Source organism: Mya arenaria, chromosome 7 (genome assembly GCF_026914265.1).
Source record: "Mya arenaria isolate MELC-2E11 chromosome 7, ASM2691426v1".
Classification (NCBI taxonomy): Eukaryota; Metazoa; Mollusca; class Bivalvia; order Myida; family Myidae; genus Mya; species Mya arenaria.
Window position 1 is genome coordinate 46747659 of NC_069128.1, and position 24359 is coordinate 46772017.

General features: G+C 38.2%; 1 protein-coding gene across 2 annotated transcripts; it reads right to left on the reverse strand.

Annotated features, from left to right (window-relative positions):
• Positions 1–425: 425 nt before the first annotated feature.
• LOC128240839 (myosin heavy chain, striated muscle-like) lies at positions 426–23013 on the reverse strand. 2 transcript variants are annotated; one of them, XM_052957769.1, is made up of 31 exons: positions 22877–23012; positions 22530–22635; positions 20739–20897; positions 20286–20429; positions 17850–18006; positions 16543–16570; positions 16130–16241; positions 15513–15605; positions 12344–12407; positions 11907–12005; positions 11555–11658; positions 11102–11240; positions 10628–10896; positions 10203–10373; positions 9827–10006; positions 9420–9540; positions 8944–9014; positions 8208–8413; positions 7796–8053; positions 7165–7648; positions 6752–6943; positions 6343–6488; positions 5883–6030; positions 5312–5565; positions 4817–4895; positions 4239–4484; positions 3358–3904; positions 2936–3176; positions 1779–2673; positions 1279–1503; positions 426–1088 (listed from the first exon to the last, which is right to left on the reverse strand). In XM_052957769.1, exons 2-30 carry the CDS (start codon positions 22563–22565, stop codon positions 1312–1314), a joined length of 5835 nt encoding a protein of 1944 aa, XP_052813729.1. In that variant the 5' UTR covers positions 22566–22635; positions 22877–23012; the 3' UTR covers positions 426–1088; positions 1279–1311. The 2 variants fall into 2 exon arrangements, with proteins under 2 accessions (XP_052813729.1, XP_052813730.1); XM_052957770.1 differs by lacking the exon at positions 426–1088 and having other exon boundaries at positions 1278–1503; positions 22877–23013.
• Between the last annotated feature and the right edge of the window lie 1346 nt (positions 23014–24359).

Genomic DNA, 24359 nt, shown 5'->3' on the forward strand with positions numbered 1-24359 from the left:
TGTTAATATGTTAAAACAAACTCACTCGACTTTTCATCCTACTGATGAATGGTTGACCTACAAACTGATTGTAATTTGTCCTTTCGTAAGATCTCCATTCCAGAATGTACTAACTGAACATGTTGGGACAAGTGTGTGGTTATGGTCACACACATTAGTTAAAGACTTCCCCCCTCCTACATCCCCCCCCCCCCGGTATACTTTGGTTCAAGTGAACTCGTTAATCACTGATCGCTGAAAGGCGTTAATCCCTTCATTTATCGGTAAAGCTACTTTAATGCGTGTGTGGTGTTCGTGGTGTTTGTATTTGTGTAAGTGGTGTTTACCTTGTGTATTTTAGACTTCTCGACTTGTCCCCGTAGTTTGCATTGTATTACTGATAACTCAAGAGGAAATAATCGTGAAAAAATAACTTAACTCCTGTGTATTTAATTGTTTGTTTTTATTAGGATAAATTTTAACGATACAAACAGTAGGTTTGAGTTCACAAATGCTTGACATTCAATGATACTAATGGATTTAACACCAAATGAATGCTCACATTCGACTAACCTAACTGTATTTGAACAAATAAATAAATAAATAAATACATAATTAATAAATAATCTCCCACTGAGGGTTCATACACATGGCTTATCAGAAAATACCGTGGAATATTAACTATAAAGCCAGTACAGAGATACGAAAATAGTTAGTAAAACGTTGACATTCTTAATCATAAAAAATCAACGTGAAGTGATTAGTCTAACAAATAACAGAACGTCACTTTCGTTTCGTGTTCAACTATCTTGGCACAGATAAAATATGTAATGTCTCATGTTATAAACGAAAGCTTATTTCGGCACATTTCAAAGCTTAATACACTTTCTTTGTAAACACAGTTTCAGTGTTTTACATGTATATTTCAACAACGTGATCAAGGTCGAAAGAACACAATTTGTTTGGTATTGTCGTTTGTTTCGATGTCTTTGGTTATTGAGTTGTTTCTCTGTACTTTGTTTTCCATCCCCCTCAGTGGTGGGAAATATGTTGCTGTCTAAGGATAAACCAAATGCAGAGGAAATGCAGATCTCGTCATTTGTTGTTTCCTAGAAAAAGATAACGTTGTTGTGAATAAGTTCGTTTATAATGACCATCCACCAGTCTGTTTTTTTTTGTCGTGTGCAATGTTTATCTTCCTTAAATTTGTTTTTTTTTTGCAATGTTTGTTTATATATACATATAATGTGTATGAAAATAATGATGTTAAAGAGAGTGATTAGCTTCGAACCAACCTACCATAATCGTATACGGTGTGTCACAAGCGGAAGTTTAAACCTCCTTGACGACGACCTTGCGTGTCCTCACAACGGTGCTGCCTGTAACTTGGGACGCTGACTGGCTGCGAGTTGCTAGGCGTGACTTCTGCAAGGAGTTCTCGGCAAAATTGGCGCGATCTTCGGCGTTCTCGAGCTCTTCGGCAACCTTGCGGTACTTAGCGAGATTAATCGAGGCAACTTCCTCCTGGAGTAAGGAGCAATTGCATTTAGTTATGGGAAGAGTAATGAGATAAAATCTGCCTTACACCTTTAAATCACAATATAACCTGTTTAAGATTACTTGTATAACGCTTTTAATGAATAAGTATATATTAATTAAAAGGTATTTACACATTAAAGCAATGTAATAGTTTTAAAGGCAAACATCCTGAATTACAATTGACATCATTATCATTATCTTTATTTTGTAGATAATGAGCAATATCTTTTAAACGTATTTTATTGTGAAATTGAACTTACGGCTTCCTCTGCCATTCGCTTGTAAGACTTGATCTTGCCATGGAGTTTGTCGATGAGCTCCTGGAGACGCTCTTGGTTCTTGCGGTCTTCATCAACCTGGAAGGCGAGTTCCTTGAGGCGGCGGTCGGCCTTGCGGGCATTTTTTTGAGTCTCCGCGTGGCGGCGCTGCTCGCTGTCAAGTTCGGATTCAAGGTCCACAACTCTGGCTTCCAGCTTGGCGATGAGTGATTTACCTCCCTTGAGGGACTTGGACTCGGCCTCGCTGAGGCGCAGAGTGACTTCACGGATCTCGGTCTCCATCGTCTTACGGATCCTCTCAAGCTGGGAGGTATGCTCCTTTTCGGAGCGGAGCTCTTCATAGGCACGGTTGATGTCGATTGTCATTTTCTTGCACTGGTCGTCAGCGCGGCGCACCTCGGAACTCATTTCTTCGAGGTCGGCGGACATTGCGCTGATGTCAGCCTCCAGATGCCTCTTGGCACTGACTATGCCCTGCATCTGGGATGTAAGCTCATTGACGCGGTCGGTGGCCTCGACTAACTCGTTCTCAGCTGCCTTGCGGGACCTCTCCGCAGACTCGAGGGCGGAGCGGATCTCGGTGCACTCGTTCATAATGATGGTCACCTTGCGCTCGGCAATTTGAACGTTCTCAAGGGATTCAGATGTCTTGCGCCTCTCTTCATCAATGGCGGACTGGAATTCTCTGGACTGCTCCTGGAAGCGTTTGGCGTTCTTTTCCATCTCGGCGCGGGAACGGTTGGCGGCGTCAAGGGCAGCCTCCAATTCGTTGATGTCAGATTCAAGCTTCTTGCGTGTGCGCATGGCTTCAGCCTTGCCCTTGGATTCAGCGTCGAGTGTCGCCTGCACGGACTCGAGCTGACGAGCGTTGTTGCGCCTTGAATAAAAGTGAAATTTACATAAGATTTAAGTTAAAAGTATTCTCTTTATTCGTAATAATCATACCAGATATCTGCATGTTCAAAGTAAGCTCAGTGCACTTCGATATTGGTTAATTAGTACTTAATTGTAATGTCTTTTGATTGCTTGATCGTTCACAAAAGGAAACGTTTGAAACTTTTGGTTTTGGGTTACATCACTTAATTAATCGAAATTAATTTAGTTAGTGAGTATTGCAAGCGACATGAAGTGGCTCTCACCTGGTGTTCTCGAACTCTTCCTCTTTCTCGGCGATCCTGCGGTCGATCTCTGAGCGGATGCCCTGGATCTCGAGCTGGGCGCGTGCAACTCTGGCCTCCTGCTGCTCCAGGGAAGACTCAGCCTCCTCGAGGGCGGTCTGCAGCTCCTGCTTCTCCATCTCCAGGCGACGGCGCGTCTTATCCACCTCGTGCACGCTTCTGCTGCCCTCGGACAGCTGGTTGTTCACCTCAGACAGCTCAGCTGTAAATCAATAATCGCGTACTATTTTGTACCAGAAAACTAAAACAGTTAAAGTTTTTAAGTTATTTATGAAAAGAATGAGCTTCAGACTAAATGCTTTAAACACCTTGTAAACAAAACATGTACCTCATATAGCATTTCAAAAAAAACAAGTTATTTAAGAGCCAAAAGCGCCACTTACTGGAAAGGTTGCTGTTTTCGCGTCTCAGTGAGTCAACCGTAGTGATGATCTCGTCGTACTGGGTCTTCACGCGGAACAGCTCGGTGCTGTAGCTGCGGGACTCTTTCTGTGTGTTTTCGAGTTCAGACTGGAGGCTGCGGACCTTCAGCTGCCACTCGCTAATGGTCTTGTCGAAGGATTTGTTCCTCTTTTCCAAGGCGGTGACGGCTGCGTTGGAGCGGTCAGAGTTCAAAACAGCGTCTTCGAGTTCCATTTGCAGCCGACTCTTGTTCTTCTCAAGACCACTGATCTTGTTGTTGGCGGTATCCAGAGCGGACTCGTTGTCCTGGAGCTTGACGGTCAACCTTCGGCGAGTTTCCTCCAGTTCTTCAGCGTGGGCCATGCTCTCGGACTCATACTTGACCCTCCAGGCGTTTGCCTCGGCGTTTGCGCGGGACAGCTGCCTCTGGAGGTCGGTCTTGGCTTCACCCTCTTCCTCCAACTGCTCGCGAAGGTTGTCAAGGTCAGCCATTAGGTTGCGCAGCTCGCTGGAAAGTTTCTGCCGTGCCTGTAATTTAGAGGGAACACCAATAAGTATAGTAAGCGATAGTAATTTAAATGTTAATAATGGAGCCTTAAATTCAACGCACTCGTTCTGGTCTAAAATGAAACATATTAAAGCTACACAATAAATAGTTATAGGCAATCGAATCTAATAAGTGGAAGCTTCAATAAAACATATTTTAAAATAAGATTTTATACATAATATTTCCTTTCCATCCTGAACTCAAATTAAATCCATGTATTTTATATAATATTTCTCATTAATTATATTCTCTATTCAGTGACATTAAATCATATAGAGGACCTCAAATTTGTTATATATTGTTTAAACTACATACCCTCATCTCATCATCGACGTTACGGCGGGCCTCTTCCAGCTGAACGACCAGGTTGGAGCGCTCACGGTTGAGCTGATTGATGCTGCTCTCAGCCTCCTCCACTTGGCGACTCAGGTCGCCGTTCTCGGCCTGGAGGCGCGCCCTGGTGGCGTTGAGGTCCTGGATGCTGCGAGCGCTCTCGTCAAGTCTCGAGTTGAATTCTGAGATCTGGGTCTCGACCTGCTTGCTCATTTTCTCAGACATACCCTGAAAGGATTAGTAAGACGAATTAGTTTTTATGCATTTTGTGCTTGTTCTATATTTGCCAGAGGAAAAAACATGAATGTCATATGTGAAACATATCGTATCATGAATTGTGAAGCATGAATTTGATTTGATTGTTCAGTTTAAAACTTCATCATATCCAATGATACAATGGTTTCTTTTGATAATGCAATTTATCAACGCAATCCATGTGACAGGTTGTCCACTTAATTAAGCAAGCGAAGAATCAATACTACTTCAGTATGCATAATAACTTGTATTCAATCATTTACAATCGCTGAGTGACGACAGATGAATCCATTTTGTCAACTTACTCCCTTCTTTGAGGCATTGACAACCTGGTCCTTGAGGTCAGCAATCTCGTGCTTTAGTTGTCCCTTCTCCTTCTCAACTCTTGAAATAAAAGTCATTGAACGATATTCAGTTACTGGTGTATTCTTTGATTATTTAACAAAATAATAATGATTCGACGCAAGAATTTAAAAATGCAGTGTGCACTGTCAGGTTGAGTGAACGCTAGCTAATGCAGAAAATTGTCTTTATTCCTAAAGAGAAGTTGTCATTACGAGGTTTTGATATTATTTCGATTTTTGGATGACGATTTCTATACTAAGTGTCCGACATTTTTCAGCTATGTATCAAAATGTTTTGTTTTAAAAACCAACACATGTTTTATAAAACGGATCAAATCTTTTTATGTATATTTTCAAGAATTTAGTCTGGAATGCCACCTATTCCAAGACAATCAATTGCATTGCTTATGAATTGTTAATTACAATAGTTTCCCAAATCCCCAAACAGTGTCTTACCTCTGTTTGACCTTGTGGAGCTGGTCGATCTGGTCGGCCATCTCGTTGGCGGAGTCCTGTGCCTTCTTCCTCAGGGTGGCGATGGTGGACTCGCTCTGCAGTGCCTGTTCCTCGAGGTCACGTCGCAACTTCTGGATCTCGGCTTCCCGCTTCTTGTTCAACTCCATCTGAGCCGCTGTCTGGCCGCCCTGGTCGTCAAGAGCTTCAGCGATGTCTTCAAGCTCACGGGTAATCTCCTGCCTCTGCTTTTCAACCTGTAATAAGGAAGTGGTTTAAAAGTAAGTAAGAAATATTCCTAACGTAAAGAAAATAGAATGTTTACTTCTAGTGAAATATATTAGCCCAAACATGAGCACAATGGATATTAATTTACATTTTCTGCAAAATCAAATTCAATAAACCGTCTTGATATTTCTACTTTACATACGTCTTGATGTTTTAGCTTCACATAATACATATTTGTTCAGCATACTCATATAGTACCAGTCAGTACACGTCAATTATCGTTAGGCTTCCCGAAGTAAAGTTATTGTTTCTTTCTATATATATTGTAATGTTACTCATTCCTCACCCTAGACCTGTTCTGCCTTTCAGCTTCCAGTTCCTCTTCCAGCTCCTCAATTCGGGCCTGGAGCTCCTTGATCTTGCGCTGAAGCTGGGCCACCAGTCCCTGTTCCTCTTCTAGCTTTTGGTTCAGGGTCTTGATCTCATTCTCCTTCCTGGAGGTATTTTTAAATTATCATTTTATTTTCGGGTTATCGCAGTTACGGTTAAATAAAAGAAGACTGTTTCACAAATTGCACTTCTACATTTGATTAACGGTGTTGTTGTTTACTAAATTTGTGAGAAATCATTCTAACTTTCTTGGTTCCTTTTCAATTATATATTTATTTTGTTTAGACCACAATAATACTATAGTATTTTATAGTACATAATTTTTACATCAAGACTTTTATTACATGTCCTTTCTTTTTATATAATATCAAACACTGAATTAGTTTGAACGATTTCAAATCTCCAATCATACTCACTTCTTGATGTTACCATCTAGTTCAGACTTGACACGCTCGATTTCCTCAAGATTTTCTTGAGTGGCCTTGAGGTCACCTTCAAGTTTTTTCTTGGCCTTCTCCACATCAGCACGAACCTTCTTCTCACGTTCAAGGTTGTCCTCAATCTAGAAGAATACGACACAGTTTTAATTAACATTTGATATGGTTGAACGGTTGAACTGATAATCAGTTTTTGTCTATATTTTGTTGTATACATTTAAAAGACCATGCTGATTTTCAAATCAAACTTGATAGTCGAATATACTTTTTTCCATTTGAGATTCACAATTTTGACATGTTTGAATATCAGGCAATGATTTGATTCGCCAAAATGTGATAAAATTAAATGCATTTGGCATTTAAACCACCTGCAAATGTATACACTGACCTCATCGAGTGTGGCCTCGAGTTTCTGCCTGAGCTTGTTGAGGTTGTTGACCTTGTCCTCCTCGGCCTTTAGGGAGTCCTGGGTCTTCTTGACAGTATCTTCCAAATTCTTCTTGTCCTTGTTGAGCTTGCCAATGGTCTCATCCTGGGCGGACATCTCACCCTGGAGGGTCCTGATCTGGCTGTCCTTGTGCTTAATTGGAATTAGCATGACGTCCATAAGTAAACACTACTTAGTTAGAACATCTCAGTGAAGCATTTAATATTTTCTTTTAAACCTAGCACTTTTAAAATAAATGTCATTATGTCCTTGTCATGAAACGAACGAAACGATACCATACAATGACAGTTCAGTTGATATAAAATTAACATTTTAATTCAGAAAAAAAATGTTTTCGCCAACTCATTAAATACCTGCTTTTCGTGTTCAGCCTTCTTCAGAGAATCTTCAAGACCCTCAATGTTCTGCTGAAGCTGAGCAGTCTTCTCTTCAAGCTTAGCCTTGACACCTTCCAGGTCTGAGGCAGAACCCTCGATGGCAGCAATGTTCTCTTCGTATTCCTTCAGCTGGGCCTCGTAGTCAAACTTCTGCTGAGTGAGGTTTTCAATGGTTGTCTCCATGTCGCCAAGAGTGTCACCCTCGGTAGCAAGCTGAAGAGCCATGTTTTCCTTTTCCCTGGCAAGCACAACACATCTCTCCTCAAGCTCCTTCTTGATCTTTTCAACCTTAGCCAGTTCCTCTTTCGTCTTTTTGAAATCCTCTTCCATCTTCTTCACCTCATCCTCAGCACGGGCGGCGTTCAGCAGAGGTTTCACCTTCACGTAAAGCTTCCACCACTGCCAGTTCTTTATTGCCATCCACTTCCTAATGTTCCTCTGAATCCTCTCAAGAGCAGTCCTAACCAAATGATGAATATGCAAGTAAGTGATTTAAAACATCAAAATATTTTCATTGACAAGCTTTAGTCTTTGTACGGCAAGTGATACATTAAACTTACATTCGAAGTTAGTGTTACAAACACTTCGCGAGCGTCGCTTCTATTACCTCTGGTCGTGGAGCTTCTTGTACTGCGTCCTCATGAGGCAGCCTCTGATGTGTGCCTGGAACAAACATACGATGCCGGACAGACGTTCATCACGCATGTCTTCAAGGTTACCCAAGACACCAGCCTTGAAGAAGACCTTGGTATTACCGATCTTGTAGTCGTTGGGGTCGACCTGGATGGCGCTCAGGCACTTCTCAGTGGCAACCTTGGCATCAACGAAGCCCTCGGGCAATGCGCTGGCGGCAAGGATGGAGTATCTAATGAGAAAAGATAGTTGAATGAACAGTTACTCTCAATTGTGAAATTAGTAACGTTTTAAAGCCAATTAGATACCAGTTTATGTATTAAAATAATGTTTTACAATTATCTAGAGACATCAAAGTCTTTGTGTCAAAGTGAAATTGGTATTACCTCTGCTTGAATTCAGGGTACATTATTCTGCTTGGGAAACCTTTCCTGCAGATACGGATACCCTCAAGCACACCGTTACACTGGAGCTGGTTGAGGACAAGCGCAGCTTCAATCATGCCGGGGGTCTTCACCTCGTTGGGGATGATACAGCGCACAAAGTGGGGATGGGTGTTGTACAGGTTCTTCATCAGCTTGTTCAGAGACTCCTATAAACAGTAATGAAACGTGTCTAGATTTCTGATGCTGCCATCGCCGAATGCTAAGAATATGTAAGATCGCAATTTGTCGCAAGCTTGTGTGAATCCTCGCGAAACTAATTTGTATGAAAACTGAATTTAAAATGTGCATGTGCTTAAGCGTTCACACTTATCAAAACATTGTTACTTTATAATGTTGATTGTCAGTGCGTGTAATGTTTTTCGGATCTACTGCATGTACGTTAAAAGGCGTTAATTTATGAAACGTGGTAAATTGTTAGACCGTTTGGTACACATTTATCTGTTAATGATGTATCTTCGGTGTTGGTTAACACTGGGGGAACCTTATTTGTCAAAGGTTAGGGGTTATCTTGAGTGTTGTGTAGACCACTGGTTGAACATATGTCACCAAGGCTATCAATTATCATGAGAGTTGGAGTAGACTTTTGATTAACAATATTTTTCGAAGGACAGCGACCTGAGTGTTGGTAAACGTTTTGTTAGTTCACATAGGTTATTGACCGAGTGTTTGTACATACCCTGTGCACAGAAGAGATGGTTTGGAAGGCACTGGACTTCTTCTTCTTGCCAGCACCACCACTGGCCTCCTCTGTAAAGATAATTCCTCAACATTTAGGATAATGAGTTGTGGAAAAAAGTATACGGTTCAAGCTCAGAAAGTTTATCACAGCTATTGATGGACTGGTGCGCGCGTGCGTGCTTGCGTGTGCATGTGTGCGTGTGTGCGTGCGTTAGTGTGTGTGTGTGTGTGTGTGTGTGTGCGTGCGTGCGTGCGTGCGTGTGTGTGTGTGCGTGTGCGTGTGCGTGCGGGTGTGTCTCCTATAGCACATGCACATTATCCAATCGGGTATTACTAGAGATCCATTTCATGTTGTATTTATTCGTGTCAGTACATACATGTTCATACACAAGCCAGGTGAATGACAATTTGAAACTATTAAAATTATTATTATTTATTTCGATTAATAGAATTTTGAGCAAATTTTATATTTACCCTTTGGCTTTTCATAGAGAGTGCCTACCAGAGGCTCCTTTGAATCTGCCAGGATCCCAACAACGGTCTCGTTCAGCGGATCCTTGTTCTTCTCAAGCCAGTTGGTGATGCTGTATGGCACCTGAGGTGGAACAAGAAGGCATTGGGATTCCGCATAATTTTAAACCTAATTTTCAACTTGTTATAAACATGCTTGTGTTACCGATGACAAATGAAAACCAAAATGATCCATCCTATGACATATCCGTTAAAATGTTAAAAGTGAAAATGTATCTTAAACAAAAATACCTTGATATTGAATATTATGCTCATAATATTTCGATAAAGACATATCATGCAGCAGACGGATACTATCTTAAAGTACATGTATCAATAATATATCAAGTTTTTCATCTCATTATACGTACAGCGCCGGCGTAGTGTCCAAGTTCGAAGTGGGCGTTGCTGCCTCCCTTCCTGCTCTTGGTTACCTTACCAAAGGCCTTGGACTTGCCAAGATGGTTCGTAATCAGCTTGTCCTCGAAGGTCTTGTCAGATGCCTTAGGGAACATGCACTCTTCTTCCAGAATGGAAAGGATACCCATAGGCTAGAAATACGAAAAGTTAGTGTGGTCATGTACGGTGGAGTTTTGGGCAAGGATAAAACAAAGAACAAAAAAGTCATTATAAAATCATTCAAAAATAGAGGCGCTTTCAAAAGATTCTGACAGATATAGATGTTGAGATTTAGTCTCTTTTGAATAAAGACAACTGTATATAATTAAGATACATGTTGGCTTTTACCTTTTCAATAAGCTCGATACAGGCCTGGAGGTCCATACCGAAGTCGATGAACTCCCACTGGATGCCTTCCTTCTTGTACTCCTCCTGTTCCAGCACAAACATGTGGTGGTTGAAGAACTGCTGCAGCCTCTCGTTCGTGTAGTTGATGCACAGTTGCTCAAAACTGTTGTACTGTAAGAAAAGGAAATACTGAGTAGGTGATAGGTGTCTTTATTAAAAGTTTCATTACATATCAACGAAAGAACATATCAAACAACTAACTAAACTGTGTACAAAAGTAGCATCGAGCTTTATTAGAAGGTAAATTTATATTGCAGGTCTTAAGACGAAGATGATTAACAAAAAGTCGTTATCATGAAAACATCAATTTTATCAAGGTACTGAAGTTATTTAGAAAAGACTTATAAATGTAAAAGAAAACTTACGTCAAATATTTCGAAACCAGCAATGTCCAGCACACCAATGTAGTAGTTCCTTGGTTTTTTGGTATCAAGGGTTAGGTTGACTCTCTTTACAAGCCAGTTGAACATCCTGTCGTAAATCGATTTCGACATAGCGCCTACGGAGTTGACCACCTGCTGCTTGTTACGGCCTTGAGTGACAAACTCAGTGCCGACCTTGATCTTAGGCTTCAGCAGACCCTTAAGCAGGTCTCCACTGTTGACGCCCAAAAGGAAAGCAACCTTCTCAGCCTCTGTAAAGAGTGAATAAGAGAATGATAAATTACGATGACATTTGAAGAATCTATTTGAGTTGAAGGAACTATAGAATTTAATTAAAATAACGCTTTTTTACTTAATTAAAATAGGTTTTGTTCTCTTCCAGTAATGCGCATTCCAAATATTCAAAATCGGCCATGTATTAATGTGTTCCGCAATATGAAACCCAAACGTACGTACCTCCGGTTCCATCGGCCTCAGCCTGTTCCTCTCTGGGGTTCTGCTTCCACTTCATCTCACCAAAGTGCATGATGGCAGCCGTGCACTTGTACATGCTGTTCTTCTCATCCTGGCTGAAGCCGAGCACGTCAAAGGCTTCCTGAAACATTTAAATGTTCAAACGTTATATATTTTCAAGAGTGAAACCAGGAGTGAATTGTATACAACGTTCAAAAGGTTGTATTTTGACTAAAATTGACATTTACATTATTTGATTGGTAAAATTAAATTTTTAGATTGATATTGAGCAAAATTGACCGTTTAAGCTAGCTTTGAACAAGAATTTACCAGTTTCACAACTGGCTGCATGCAATCTATTTTGGGCTCAGACGATTTGCTTTCAATTTCTTTGACTGTTATCAAGCGTTTATTAATGTTGTCGTTCTAAATAACACTTCGTAATTCTGCACTTACATCAGTGGCCTTCATTTCCTCTTCGTCATCGATACCATCAACAGTGAGCACGCCCTGGTTTACGTAAGAGTAAAGGCCGGGATCCGGAGACAGCAAGCAGAGTTCTGTATGAAAGTAAGACACGTTTATTTTATGTTTACTAATACACATGTACAGCTCATTATTTTCTTAATCCATTCATCGATTGAATCTAAGTATTTGTATCAAATATAATGCATTTAGTCATTGTAAATTTTATTAACATGTAAACGTCCAGGTATTGTATGAATTAGTATTGCACGATGTTTTATTTCAGGAAAATGAATGCTGTTGTTGTAATGAACCATGACTAAGAAATGGCGCATGTACATACCATGATACTTGGGGTACACGTTGGTACACAACTGGTAAAAGATGTGGTAGTTTCTCTCGGCAGACTGCTGGTAAGTGCAACGAGACTTCTCGAGCAGATCTGCAAAATTACGGAGTGCACTTGAAAATGTGAATCGGGCTGAGTTGACAAAAGTGCAATGCATTAGGTGATGCAATTTTAAAGCCAAAATTATTGTTATGTTTACAAAGAGATCATTAAACAAGTAAATTGAAAAACGATGAAAGTGACACTGGACATTACATTTATTTATTTAAAACGAATGTGCTGCTCTATTGGCTATCCAAGATGTTTTGCAGATCTCCATTATTATCTAAGGCGGGGCGATGGCGCAAATGAACTTATACTTTTCTTATTTACACACGTTCCATCGTTTTCCATTCTTTCTAATTGTTTTGCAAATGTACTAAATTACTTACAATGCTCGATGTCACAACCGGCGATTTTACCAGATGGGCCAAAGTGGATACGGATGAATTTACCCTGAATGGGAGAGAGAAATAATACTAGTTGTTTGATAGGTAAAACTTGTAAAACGCTTGCTGTTTAAGGAAGCCCATTATGAATTTAAGAAGGGGGATATAAAAATGATAAGCAAAGTTTTTGTAAAAAAAACATTGTGAAATTAAAATAAGAAATCAGAAAGATCCAGCAGTATGTCATAATATGCTTTTCCTTTAGACAAGACTTTCTCTTGACATCATGCCTATGCACCAGTCAATTGTAACCACGGCCGCACCAGGTCCAGGGAAAAGCGGGGACTTTGACTTCCGGTCCAGCCAAGCCCGGGCAAAATCCCCGCCCTGCGGGGACGAACTGCTGGTAAACACCCCGCCAAATGCCCCCTCACCCCAGATACCCTAAGTAATGCCCATTCTCCGCTATATTTGGCGCGAAGACAAACCAACGCATTCACCCGGCACTGCGGGGCCAGCTGGAAGGTAAAAACACGAACCATTTCCCCGGCTATTTCCGGTATACCCCCGGCCCTTGGGGGCCGTGGTTTCAATTGACTGGTGCAGTAATTGAATGTAGAATGTGTTAACTTTGTAAAACATATTTACTGAGTCCGTTACTGCGATCACCGTTTCAATGTATGACTTCGGCATGTATACCATATGAGCGTACACTTATAATATACGTGTAAACTTTACACACACAAGCAAGTTCGTAAACTGCATGCAGTTAAAATAAGCATTTAAGCTATGACGATTCTTTATACTTCAGAAGATTAATATTTTTAAAAAAATCAGCAGTATCCGCCAGTGGATAGACTAACACAACAGGTTTTAAAACGTTATTTGGCAATGAAATCTAACTGAGTGAGTACGCAAAACTTTCTAGATACGCGATTTAGCGCTAAAAGACAAATATTTACACCTCAACTTCCATTCCTTAAATCAACTGCCTTTCGGCAATTGCGTTCATCAATCGATGAACGCAACATCTTCGGATATGTTCGGATCGTAATTCATTGCATAACAATATACATGAAAGCTATTGATCTTGTTATTGGTTGTATTGTGTCAGCAGGTCCCGTAAAATATAGATCAACATTTTAGGAAGTGTTAGTTTATTATATTTTAAATATATTGGTGCCAGAAGTGTTTCAATTTTTACGTTTTAAAGTGATTTCAAGTGGTTGATCTTTTCCCACGTTATTGTGACGTCATTTAAAAAAAAATGTTTCCGGTTATAGTCGGGTCGTTCTATTTACAGAATGGGTAAGAACGGATTACTGAAAAGTTTTCTTAAATGAAATTAAATAGTCTTTTAACAATTCTTGAATGAAATAATGAACTATTGGTGTAAGTATAAGGAATGAATTGCGGGGTTGATGTCATTATCGGGGATATGAACGCAATTGGGTTGGTCAAAGTACGCGTGGAGTCCTTCGGACTCCACACACATTGACCAACCCAATTGCGTTCATACCCCGATAATGACATCAACCCCGCAATTCATTCCTTAAATTAGACATGACACACTAACATTACACACTAACAACGACACGACGTACAACTAACATTTAAAGCATATATCTAATTCTAAACAACAATTCAGCGCTGTTTATTGCAAAAGCATATTTACATTTAGCACATAGTCAACGCTTTCAACAACGCTTTTTACTTACATGAACCCAAATAGACTTTACTTTTACGAGGATATTGTTGGATATAGCTAGAGAAAGTAAGGTGTGCGTCATTCAGTACAGTTTGTTAATAATCTAGGCAATCGGAGCATCTCGGCCATTTTCAACCTTCGAATTTACACGAACGGTTAACAATCTTAGAACTCTTAACATTTAATAAGCTGCAAATAGATCGCGTAGTAATTTCAAAGTAAAACGAAAATAATCAATTACATAATACCCCTGACTCTGTGTTGCTTTCTTATTTTTCAGACAAAACTGTTGCCTGTCAGACACTAAACATAACATACAGGCAGACACCAACTCTGTAGGCGTTGTCGCCATTTTAATTTAACGAACTACTTTTCCCGATGAATCAGCATACATCTGAGGCTCGTCGTATGGCGGAGATGACCGAGGTGTGCCGACTATGGTCAAGGTTAACAAGAGATGTAGGTATCTGATACATAAATTAAGGAGCGGGAGGTCGTGGGTTTGATCCCGGGCCGCGTCATACCGAAAGACGTTAAAAGTTGGTACAAGTAGCTCCCTTGCCTGGCGCTTGGCATTTAAATGGTAGTGCTTGGAAACGTGGTTTACTCAGTATCCCGTATATCGGTGCTTAACACCGAGCACGTTAAAGAACCAAGAGGTCTCTTCGCAAAGAGCTAGGGTATCGCACTCGGATCGCTTGTATCTCACTATGTTTCTTAATGTCTTCCAATGTCTGAATTTGACTGCGAATTGCTGTCACTTCTATCTCATGTCACTTATGGCATTTAAACACAAATTAAGTTGTGATGGCGTCACGGCGGGGTCAAGCCATAATGCAGCCAAGGGGCGAAGGCAGACCTTGATAAACTCAAATAAACAAAACAAACGATAAATACTTTTGTCAAATGTGAACGTCTGATGAACCCGTAATATATTGGTATCATTTGAAATGGTTTTAGGTGCAGTAAAAGCATTCACTAAATTACACTTCAATAACAACAAACCAGCTATTTCTGGCTTGAAAGATTGCAAAATAAATCATGTAAGTCGAATTTGTGTTGAAATTCAGTGCAAATATACAATGTCGGTATGATGTCATTTGTTTTACCTATAAGTTATCACCTTTCTGTAATTTTTATCAAAATTTAAAAAAGAAGAAAAGTATGGGGTCATCAGCCATCAACATTTAACATTGAAGCTATAAGAGAAATAGCTTATTTATAGGTCGGATTCTGTACGGTTATTATTTCGGATAATGTTGTGGAATTTGTAGGTTTGTCAAGGGCAGTAATTCGTATGATAAAAGTGAGATTATATTGAGATATTTTGTCGAGGGAAAAATAAAAAAAGGAAAAACACGGAGAAAGTTAAAATTGAAAGAATGTTTAGAAATACATCGAAGGTAAGACATAGTTATCAGTGGAATTAAAGTGCTTAATTCAGAAAAAAACTTGACTACTTACGAATCGGGAGGAGTTGTTGTTCCTCGTGGTCTTGGCGTTACCGTAAGCCTCAAGTACAGGGTTGGCCTGCACAATCTGATCCTCGAGGGAACCCTAAAATGAGAGAAATAGAGGGAAAATTTAGCTAAATAATATGAAATTTGGATGCGCGTTACAAGCTTATCTATATGTATAAAAATGCAGTAGCTACATTGCACATATATTACCTTTGATTGTGAACGTATTTATGGTATCCATCATAAATACATTCTATGAACATTCGTTATTGATATGAAAAATATTGCTGATTTAAATAAAGCCAGGCTCATTGCATTTCTCGATCTTAACAAATATCTATTGCATTTAGGCTCACAGCACCGCCAGGAATCGCCGGACGCATTCTGGTTTAAAACGTCTTAGACGAAAACAACCACAAAATGTTTATTATGTCATTAACTGGTATTATTAAGTGTGTTTTTAAGCGGTTGAATAGAAAAGAAACACTCGGGACAAATACTAAGAAAGTGCCCGCTTATTAAACAATTGATTTTGTAACATAATAAGTGAAGCAAAAATAACCAAAAACTATAACATAATGACAGCAGCAAATTCCTAAAACATTGAACTCGCGTGAATACCTTTTTAGAGTCATGTCCAGCTTCATCTGTCTTCTGCTGGGAAGCGGCGACCTTGGCGAAGTACATGATGACCTTCTTCGTGTTCTCAGTCTTTCCCGCACCAGACTCTCCACTGAGGGAGGAGGGGAAAGGAAGGTAATTGAGATTTGGGTACATAAAAGAGTGATCGTCCCTCTTACTCATATTTATGTAAACAGATATGTTATTATAATCAAAGATTTTCGTGACAACACATCTTGTTGTCGCGAACGCTTTGATTTCGTGATTGTTTTATTGTTCGTGTGTGTTTTCATCTACAACCTGCAACTTAATATAGGGCTTTTTAAAATGAAGTAATGACATAGAGGTCGGATTCTTTGACAAATACAATGAAATTATATAAGAATGTACTGTTACATGTTTATTGAACTTACGTAATAAGACAGGACTGGTTCTCGCGATCTGTAAATGGCAAGAAGGTCACAATGTTGAATGATTTACTCTATACACCACCATTTTATAACAAATACAACGATTCATATCTATCAGAAGGACATTTCAGTTTCTGCTAAGCTTAGTAGACACAAATAAACATAGCTGGTTGTTTCAGGACACTAAATCGATAATATCTCGCACGGGTAAGCAATTAACAAGGGTCAAGAGTTAACATGTTGTTTCATTTGTGCTGATAAGCCTTAACGGCTGACGTCTTTAATCAATAGATAATCGTTGTTTTTATTACCACAGGTTGTTTTAAAAAACAAAACAGGGACCGTATTCGCTCTGTTAATGTCACATTAAAGTCACAACAGATGTTATGGGAGTGACTGTATTAAGATAACATAGGTCGAGGAAAATTAGATTCATCGAATAGCTTGACAACAAAAGCAGTCAGCGGCGGAATTGGTATTTAAAAGAAACTAAGATTTCCCATTTATTTTGTATTTCGTGTGCCGTTAAATTTCCGAAAATGATAAAGTTATTGCCTTTTATTGACACTTGGTCTAATATCACAAAATGAAGTATTACCTCGCAATGCAATTAGCTTGGTATCAAGGGAATCAATTTACGTTTAAAGAGTCGGACTTCGAAAAGGAATAATTCGAATGAAATGTGAAGAAAATGCTTGTGTCAACGATATGACATCATAGAAAGTTGTAATTAAGTTCTGGTGTAAATAAAAAAATAAAACTATCTAAGAAAGCGCTTAATATGGCCGAAAGGCGTTAGTAACGATATTGGAAATTTAATTATTGAAAGCTGCACTCTCACAGATTTACCGTTTTAACAACATTTTTTTTGTCTTGGAGTGAGCAAATTTTTGCGTAAATATCTGCAAACCAGTGATTAAAGACTGATAACAAAAATTAGATCACAGATTTTCATATTTCACTTCAAAAACTAATGTTTTATGGCTTAAAGCGTTACTAACGGTTTAAGAAAAATGCATATAACATCAATTTTTGAACTTAAATAGAATATCTGTGACTAATTTTTGTCAGCAGTATTATATAAATGGTTAACATGCATTTTCGCATAAATTGGCTCGTTCCAAGACAAAAGTTCAATCGTTCAATCTGTGAGAGTGCAGCTTTAAATCTGTTCAAATGATTATAATTTTATGTCATTTGCGTTGGATGTTTGTTCATAGATAATGTTGATATAATTCGATTTCAACAAAGTTTAATACAAGATCCTTGCAAACATCAAAACTGTGAGTGTGTCTTTAAGAAACACATACCCTGCAACATGTTTTGGAAGGCGTAATCGGCCACGGCGAACAAGTGAGGGGGCATTTCCATCTTCCTCTTTCCGCGGTACTTTTCAATGATCGAGTCTTGGTAGATGGGCAGACGACGGTAGGGGTTCACAGCCACGCAGAACAGGCCCGAGTAGGTCTTGAAAAGTAATATACATGTACAGTTAAACTGCGGTCGTACGAACAAGCGGTCGTTCGAGAACCGGCGGTCCCTCGAGGTCGGAGCTTGGTCCCGTACATTTTTCCTTATATTTTCATATAAAATATACCAACGCTGCATCGAAACCTAAATATGTCGAGGAGTTGAGCAATATAGTCGTTCCCAAATCATGCATAAAACCTTATAGCTCCCTCGAAGTCATAATTTCACACGTTTTCCCGAACGTGTTTCCAAAATAAACAAACAATTGCTAGGTGTTTAAATTTTCGCATGTTGTAAAAAAATGCAATGACAGTTGAAAGGCAATTTGATAAGGTGTGAAAACCGTTTATCACTGTTTACGCATGACCGATAGTAGTTGATAAGGGCATTTGAGAAGATAATTATGATAAGTTAATGACGAGAAGTTAATTGTGAGAAATGTAAATGAGTAATAAAAATATGAATAAACACTACCATATCGATCCAACATCGGAATCTCTGAAAAGAATTCTTTCTTGTCACATTGCTTTGCAATACGGCAGTCTTGAAAACATACACATTTCTATTCATTTATTTATTGATATTTTTTTATATTTAGTATACACTTAGTATACGGCAGCATTTGAACATATGAGCGATTTCCACAGCGCAACACATAATCGGTGTCTTAATAAACAGTCGATTTGACGACTTCAAACTTAAAATACACTGAAAGATATTCATAACAGACTGGAAAGTTGAAATTCGGGTCGTTCGAAACATCGGTTCCCTCGAGGTTTTGGTTCGGTCCCCGCCGTTATCGAGCGATTGCAATATTACTGTTACATATTTCTTCAGAAATACACTTTTTAAAGTGAGCCAGTTAATTTCGAACATGTTCATATCGTCAGACAACTCGTTAATGGAATATTGCTATAAAGTCAAAACCTTTTGGCTCAATATCCTTTGGCTCGATGTCCTCGTTGGCTCGAACTTTATATAAAGGACCATTTTTTACTCGTTGAAAGCATTCCCGCTGGCTCGATATTCGCGAGGCTCGAAACATTTTGACCAGTCCAATGAATTTCGACCTAAAGGGTTTTGACTGTATTTACTAACAGGCAAATGTAAAATGAATGGATGTTAAATTCCAGTGTCTGTATACCACATGATAAATTGCGTCATGAATGCTACGTCGAAAGGCAATATTTTGCTTCGAATGCAGACTTTAAACAAAGATATAGAGGATATTTGTTTATTTCAGTGTAAGATCGTATTTTATTTCACTCGTGATCATAGAAAAACTATATTTTCACTCGTGTCGGGACGCCCCTCACGCAAAATTATACTATTTAGAGATGATGACGTGCCTGTCAATTTTCTATTTCCGGTTTGTTGAGAAAACGTTTTTTGATATTCTTTTTTATAGATTATTATTTGCTCGGTTTTTAGTGCAAAGATTTTATGAACAGTTATCAATGAAGTTTTATTAGTGTATCTATGTTCCAAAATACAACAAAAACACTTTTATTTTAAGCAGGTGCATGAATACATAACCAACTCACTACGCCGCCATTTATTGAATGAAAATTTGAAAGGTCGAATGTGTTAGCAAAACAATTGCGGATAATCATTGGACACAAAACATTTTGCTTAGTTTTAGAGTGTGTTTCATGATACATGGATATTCAGTCATACTACTTTCATAGACCAGTCTGTTTTGCTTGAAGACAGGTCGATTTCCAGGTAATGATGAGGACCACGCTAGTTTGTTGACAAATTTTGACTTTGAGGCGTGGGTGGGGAAAAACACATCAATTAATCTGTAAATTGTTGTGTGAATTTTCCGGTAAGTTCGTATTACGTATAACAACGCCAACCAGTTAAAAATACATTTGAACGATGAGTTAACATTCTATTTATGTTCGAACAGTTGTTTTCGTCTGTAATTTGTTTGGTATGAAAACAAATGTTCGAACATTCAGCTCTAAGATCAAGGAAACGTTTGAAAAACGGGGCAACACTTTTAAGACTTCCCTCTGTTTTATTTAAAATGGTGTAGTAAAAAAAAGTTATCTTTCAAATTGATATAAATCTTTGTTTTAAGCAAAAGGTTGCCTTCCGACGTAGCATATATGACGTAATTTATCACGTGGTACACACACAATGAACTCTAAAACTAAAAATAATGGTGTTAGTTATCAGGTCAAAATTTGTAAAAGAAATATATTGTGTATTTAAAATGGCGATTACAAAAAAATACATGACGGGAAATATATCAAAGGGATGTAACTCACGTAGATGAAGCCGTTGACGTAACGCTGACGGAGGTTGTTTAACACAGAGGCCTCGTTCAAGTAGGTCATATTGGCCATGTCGTCACACTGCTCGTACTTGGGAGGGTTGACCTGCTGGAGGTCATCCTTCTTAAACGTCTTGGACTGTGGTGAGAAAAATGGAACATGTAGTCAGTTGATATTTTTAGGTGGATTGGAGATACCGGAAGTGTAGAATTGTACAACCCGCAGGAATTTGATTCTGGACATAACAGTAGTAGAAGCAGAAGTAGCATGCTCTTTAGATATGTCTTTTTATTTTATAATTGATTGATGATATAATAATGTTACCCATCAGTCTTGTAAATTTTAAAAATCTAGTTAGACAATAAATTGTGGGAACACATTAATTAGTTAATGACAAATGAGTCAGAATTGACTTTCCAATAAACATGACGAAAAAGAATAGCGTACCTCGTTGTTCCTCAGGATCTTGACGGTGACGTCATCGCCCTGTGAGGAAACGATTTCTCCGCGAGAGAATCCTTCCTCCGGATCGGTAACCCAGCAAGCCTTCTTGCCGTCAAAGCCCTCCAACGACTTCAACAGCGCCTTCCTGTTGACCCATAGGTACTGTAAGGATATATAATCATGAGTATTACCAATCCAAGCATTACGGCAATTTCCGTATTGGTTCGGAAATGGACCTCGTTAGGTAATGATATATTTTCGGCAATTTCCGTATTGGTTCGGAAATGGACCTCGTTAGGTAATGATATATTCTCGGCAATTTCCGTATTGGTTCGGGAATGGACCTCGTTGTAAAAACACATAACCTGGGCAATTTCCGTCTAAGTTCGGAAAGGAATACGAACATACTTTCCTAGATTTAAGGTTATGTTGATGCGGTTTACACAAGTATGAATATTTTACATATCAACTATGTTATGCCTTCAATGTTTTCATGTTCCTGATAAACGATATTTCCTTATCAAGTTAAGCGTCAATACGGCATAATCACTTTCAATGCATGATGTTAATCAGCTCAATGGACTACTTTTACATTTGCGTCCTTCATAGAACTTACAATGTTAAATTTTTAATGATAAATATAGTCGGGCGTGATCCACTTTGAGAACTTCAGTTTGACTTGATACTAATTCATTTAAGTAGAGATCAGAAACGGTTCCATTTGTAAAATAAAGACCCATAGTAGGCCTTGAACCCAGTGTTTACCTTGTTTGAATTATTAACAAAACTTCTCTCAGAATTGTTACTTGTGCAAATAGCCGCAAAGCAGAACACTGTATAAGTGTTATGTGCGTCAATATACTTAAAGATGCACTCTTACTCCCAAAGAAGATTCACCACAATTAATAATAATGTTTTAATATTCCAAAGAGGATAAATAAATGTTGAAAACACTGCTTCTTATAAAGGATACCGAGTTTAATTTGAAAGAAATGAGCATAAAACACGGTATTTCTACATCATGAGACTATAGAAGACCACAGTTAATCTTTAAGCATTCACCAAACATTTACTATTTTTGCGCTTTCTGCTATTTAATTCACGGTTACAATCTTGTTATCAGAAATTAATATTTTCCATAAATGCATTATTTTGTAAGTAGTGTTAGGGTTATCAGTCAAAATATATGTTTGTTATACATTTGTAGGTATTGATTTTTAAAAAGAGTGTCACTTTCAAATAAATACCATTTAAATAAATACTCAACAATGCTATGTTCGAAAAAAGTTCTAACCAGTGTACTATAAAAACCGCTGCTCATTATTACGAATATTTTGTAGTGCATTGAATTAATGACAATGACACATTTTAACATACTTTACATACTAATAATGAAAAATGAATGCCAATTTCACATTCGAAATAAAATGCCTATTTGACAAACATAATATAAAACTCCTAAATCATAGCACTTATCTTAACATATCATAAAACGCATTTTTGCAATGAAACAAGTTAATTACCGTTGCTGACATTCCACATAAATGCTATGTGAGAGTAACTTATCATATTATTAATGTGACATCTTCTTAGAGAAAAAGAGATGTATAATTGTTATCACGAAGTGATGAACTAAATACGAGAGACATTCCAAATGTATTTCAAAAAAGCAAGTATTGCCAGATTATGAAACACACTCTTTGGCGTATTATAGAATGCAACTATTTCTTCATATGACTCATTTGGCTGCCCAAGTTACATATAATAAATTATATATAGTAAAATTGTTCCTACCTTAAAGTCAACATCATTGCTAAAATCTCCGGACATCTTGAATTACTACTACGAAAAGAACAAGCTGAAGTTGATGAAAACTGGGGTTTAAGAACTACCCTTCCCACTGAAATGATAAATGAGTAATATATAATACAGAATACAGTGTATATAAAACATTTGTGTTTACATTATGTTTTATTTCTAAGATACAAATTATAAATCTCATACAGATATTCAAAAATGTATGTGCATTTATCTAGTCTGTTTTCCTTACACTAAGAATTTATTTCACATTAAGAATATAAGTCCCAACACGCGCTGCAGAAATATATCACTGATCCAAAAAGAAATAAGTAAGCCTTTACCTCTGTGCCTGGTGTGAAAGAGGAAAAGTCCTTGTGAGTTACAGACCAGGCGCCCGGTTTTATATGTGCTGTAAGTATCTCTTGGAGAGCTTCACGTACGACGTTTCTGATTGGTTTGTGAGTTCTGAGTGAGCGAGATCGTACCGAGGACGAGTGTTATAATGGCGCTTCTGTTTTTGGTTACCTATCTCTATCTACCTGTGGTGGCATATTGTAATATAGACTGATGCTTATAAAAAATATGTTACGACGAAAGTTAAAAACCATATATTCTGGAAGGGTGATCTACATCAATAGTGCGATGATAGTAGTTTGAATTTGTTTGAAACTATTCATGAAGTGCAACAATGTCAACGACCCTTTACACTTATTTAACTACTGCAATTTAAGCTTATTTCCAGTTTATCTCTATCAACTGTCTTACAACATTTAAATATTGAAATAATTCCGTTTTTACATCTGTTGTATATGAATTATGCTTCGTTACACCCTGATTTTAAAAGAAGCTATATATTCCAGGGGCGGATCCAGGATTTGATGTTAGAGGGGGCGAAACTTAGGGACGTAATTATTGACTTGCGCCCCTCCAACAGAACCAAAATGAAATTGGTTTAAAGTTGTGTGAGAGGTGGGTTTTGGTACTCCCCCACGAACATTTTGACAATTCATAGTCGAAAATGAAGCATTTTGGTACTATTTTTTAATATTTCACTCTTGCCCCCCCCCCTACCCCCGGATCCGCTTATGTATTCCAGGGTTCATATTCGCTTACGTCCTACGTCAGAAACTTAGACTCGCACCCAGAAATGTGACTTTTATACTCAACACAAAGTCATTTGTGTGATTCCAATTGACAAAATGTGGTTAAATAATAGTTGCACTAGCCATATACAACATGTACAGAAATTAACATAATCTTTACTCTTATTTTACAAGACAATCAAGAATGACACGTGTGGATCTTAAGTCTCAATCTCTGACTTAAGGCGCTAGTGAAGATGGACACCTCCGTACATGTATTTGATTTAAAATCATTTTACTTATTTGCGTTATTAATGTAAGGTATTCTTACGGTTTTTGCTTAATATTTTATTTATATTAAATCCAAATTTTACGTTGGTGAAGACGACGAAATTTTAGGTTGGTGCTTATCGAGCTCGGCACATACCCTCCTGTTACAATGTAAAGATGTAGGAAAAGAAGTCAACATCAACAAACGAAATGGTAATTCTCCTGTTGGATTAAAGTGAATAGTTTCGGTTTATACATACTGGATGAAAATGAGTGAATACATGCTGTCTGTTCTATATTGTTATCAAAAGTTTATTTTTTCCAAGTAAGGTCACAAATACATATCAAATGGTAATAATAGTATAATCTTTCTGTGTGTTTTATAAGAACTCGTCTTTTTTAAACATACTTCCAGAATGAACATGCTGTATTATGATATTTTGATATTTCTTTCATCAGGTTTAATTTGTAA

Excerpts from the sequence above, each read along its gene's own strand:
- LOC128240839 (XM_052957769.1), bottom strand. The coding sequence starts at position 22,565 with ATGTCCGGAGATTTTAGCAATGATGTTGACTTTAAG. Across the intron at positions 16,571-17,849 it reads CTTCCAAAACATGTTGCAGG|ATCGCGAGAACCAGTCCTGT; the intron begins GTATGTGTTTCT and ends TGCCATTTACAG. Across the intron at positions 11,659-11,906 it reads CGTGTACCCCAAGTATCATG|AACTCTGCTTGCTGTCTCCG; the intron begins GTATGTACATGC and ends ACTTTCATACAG.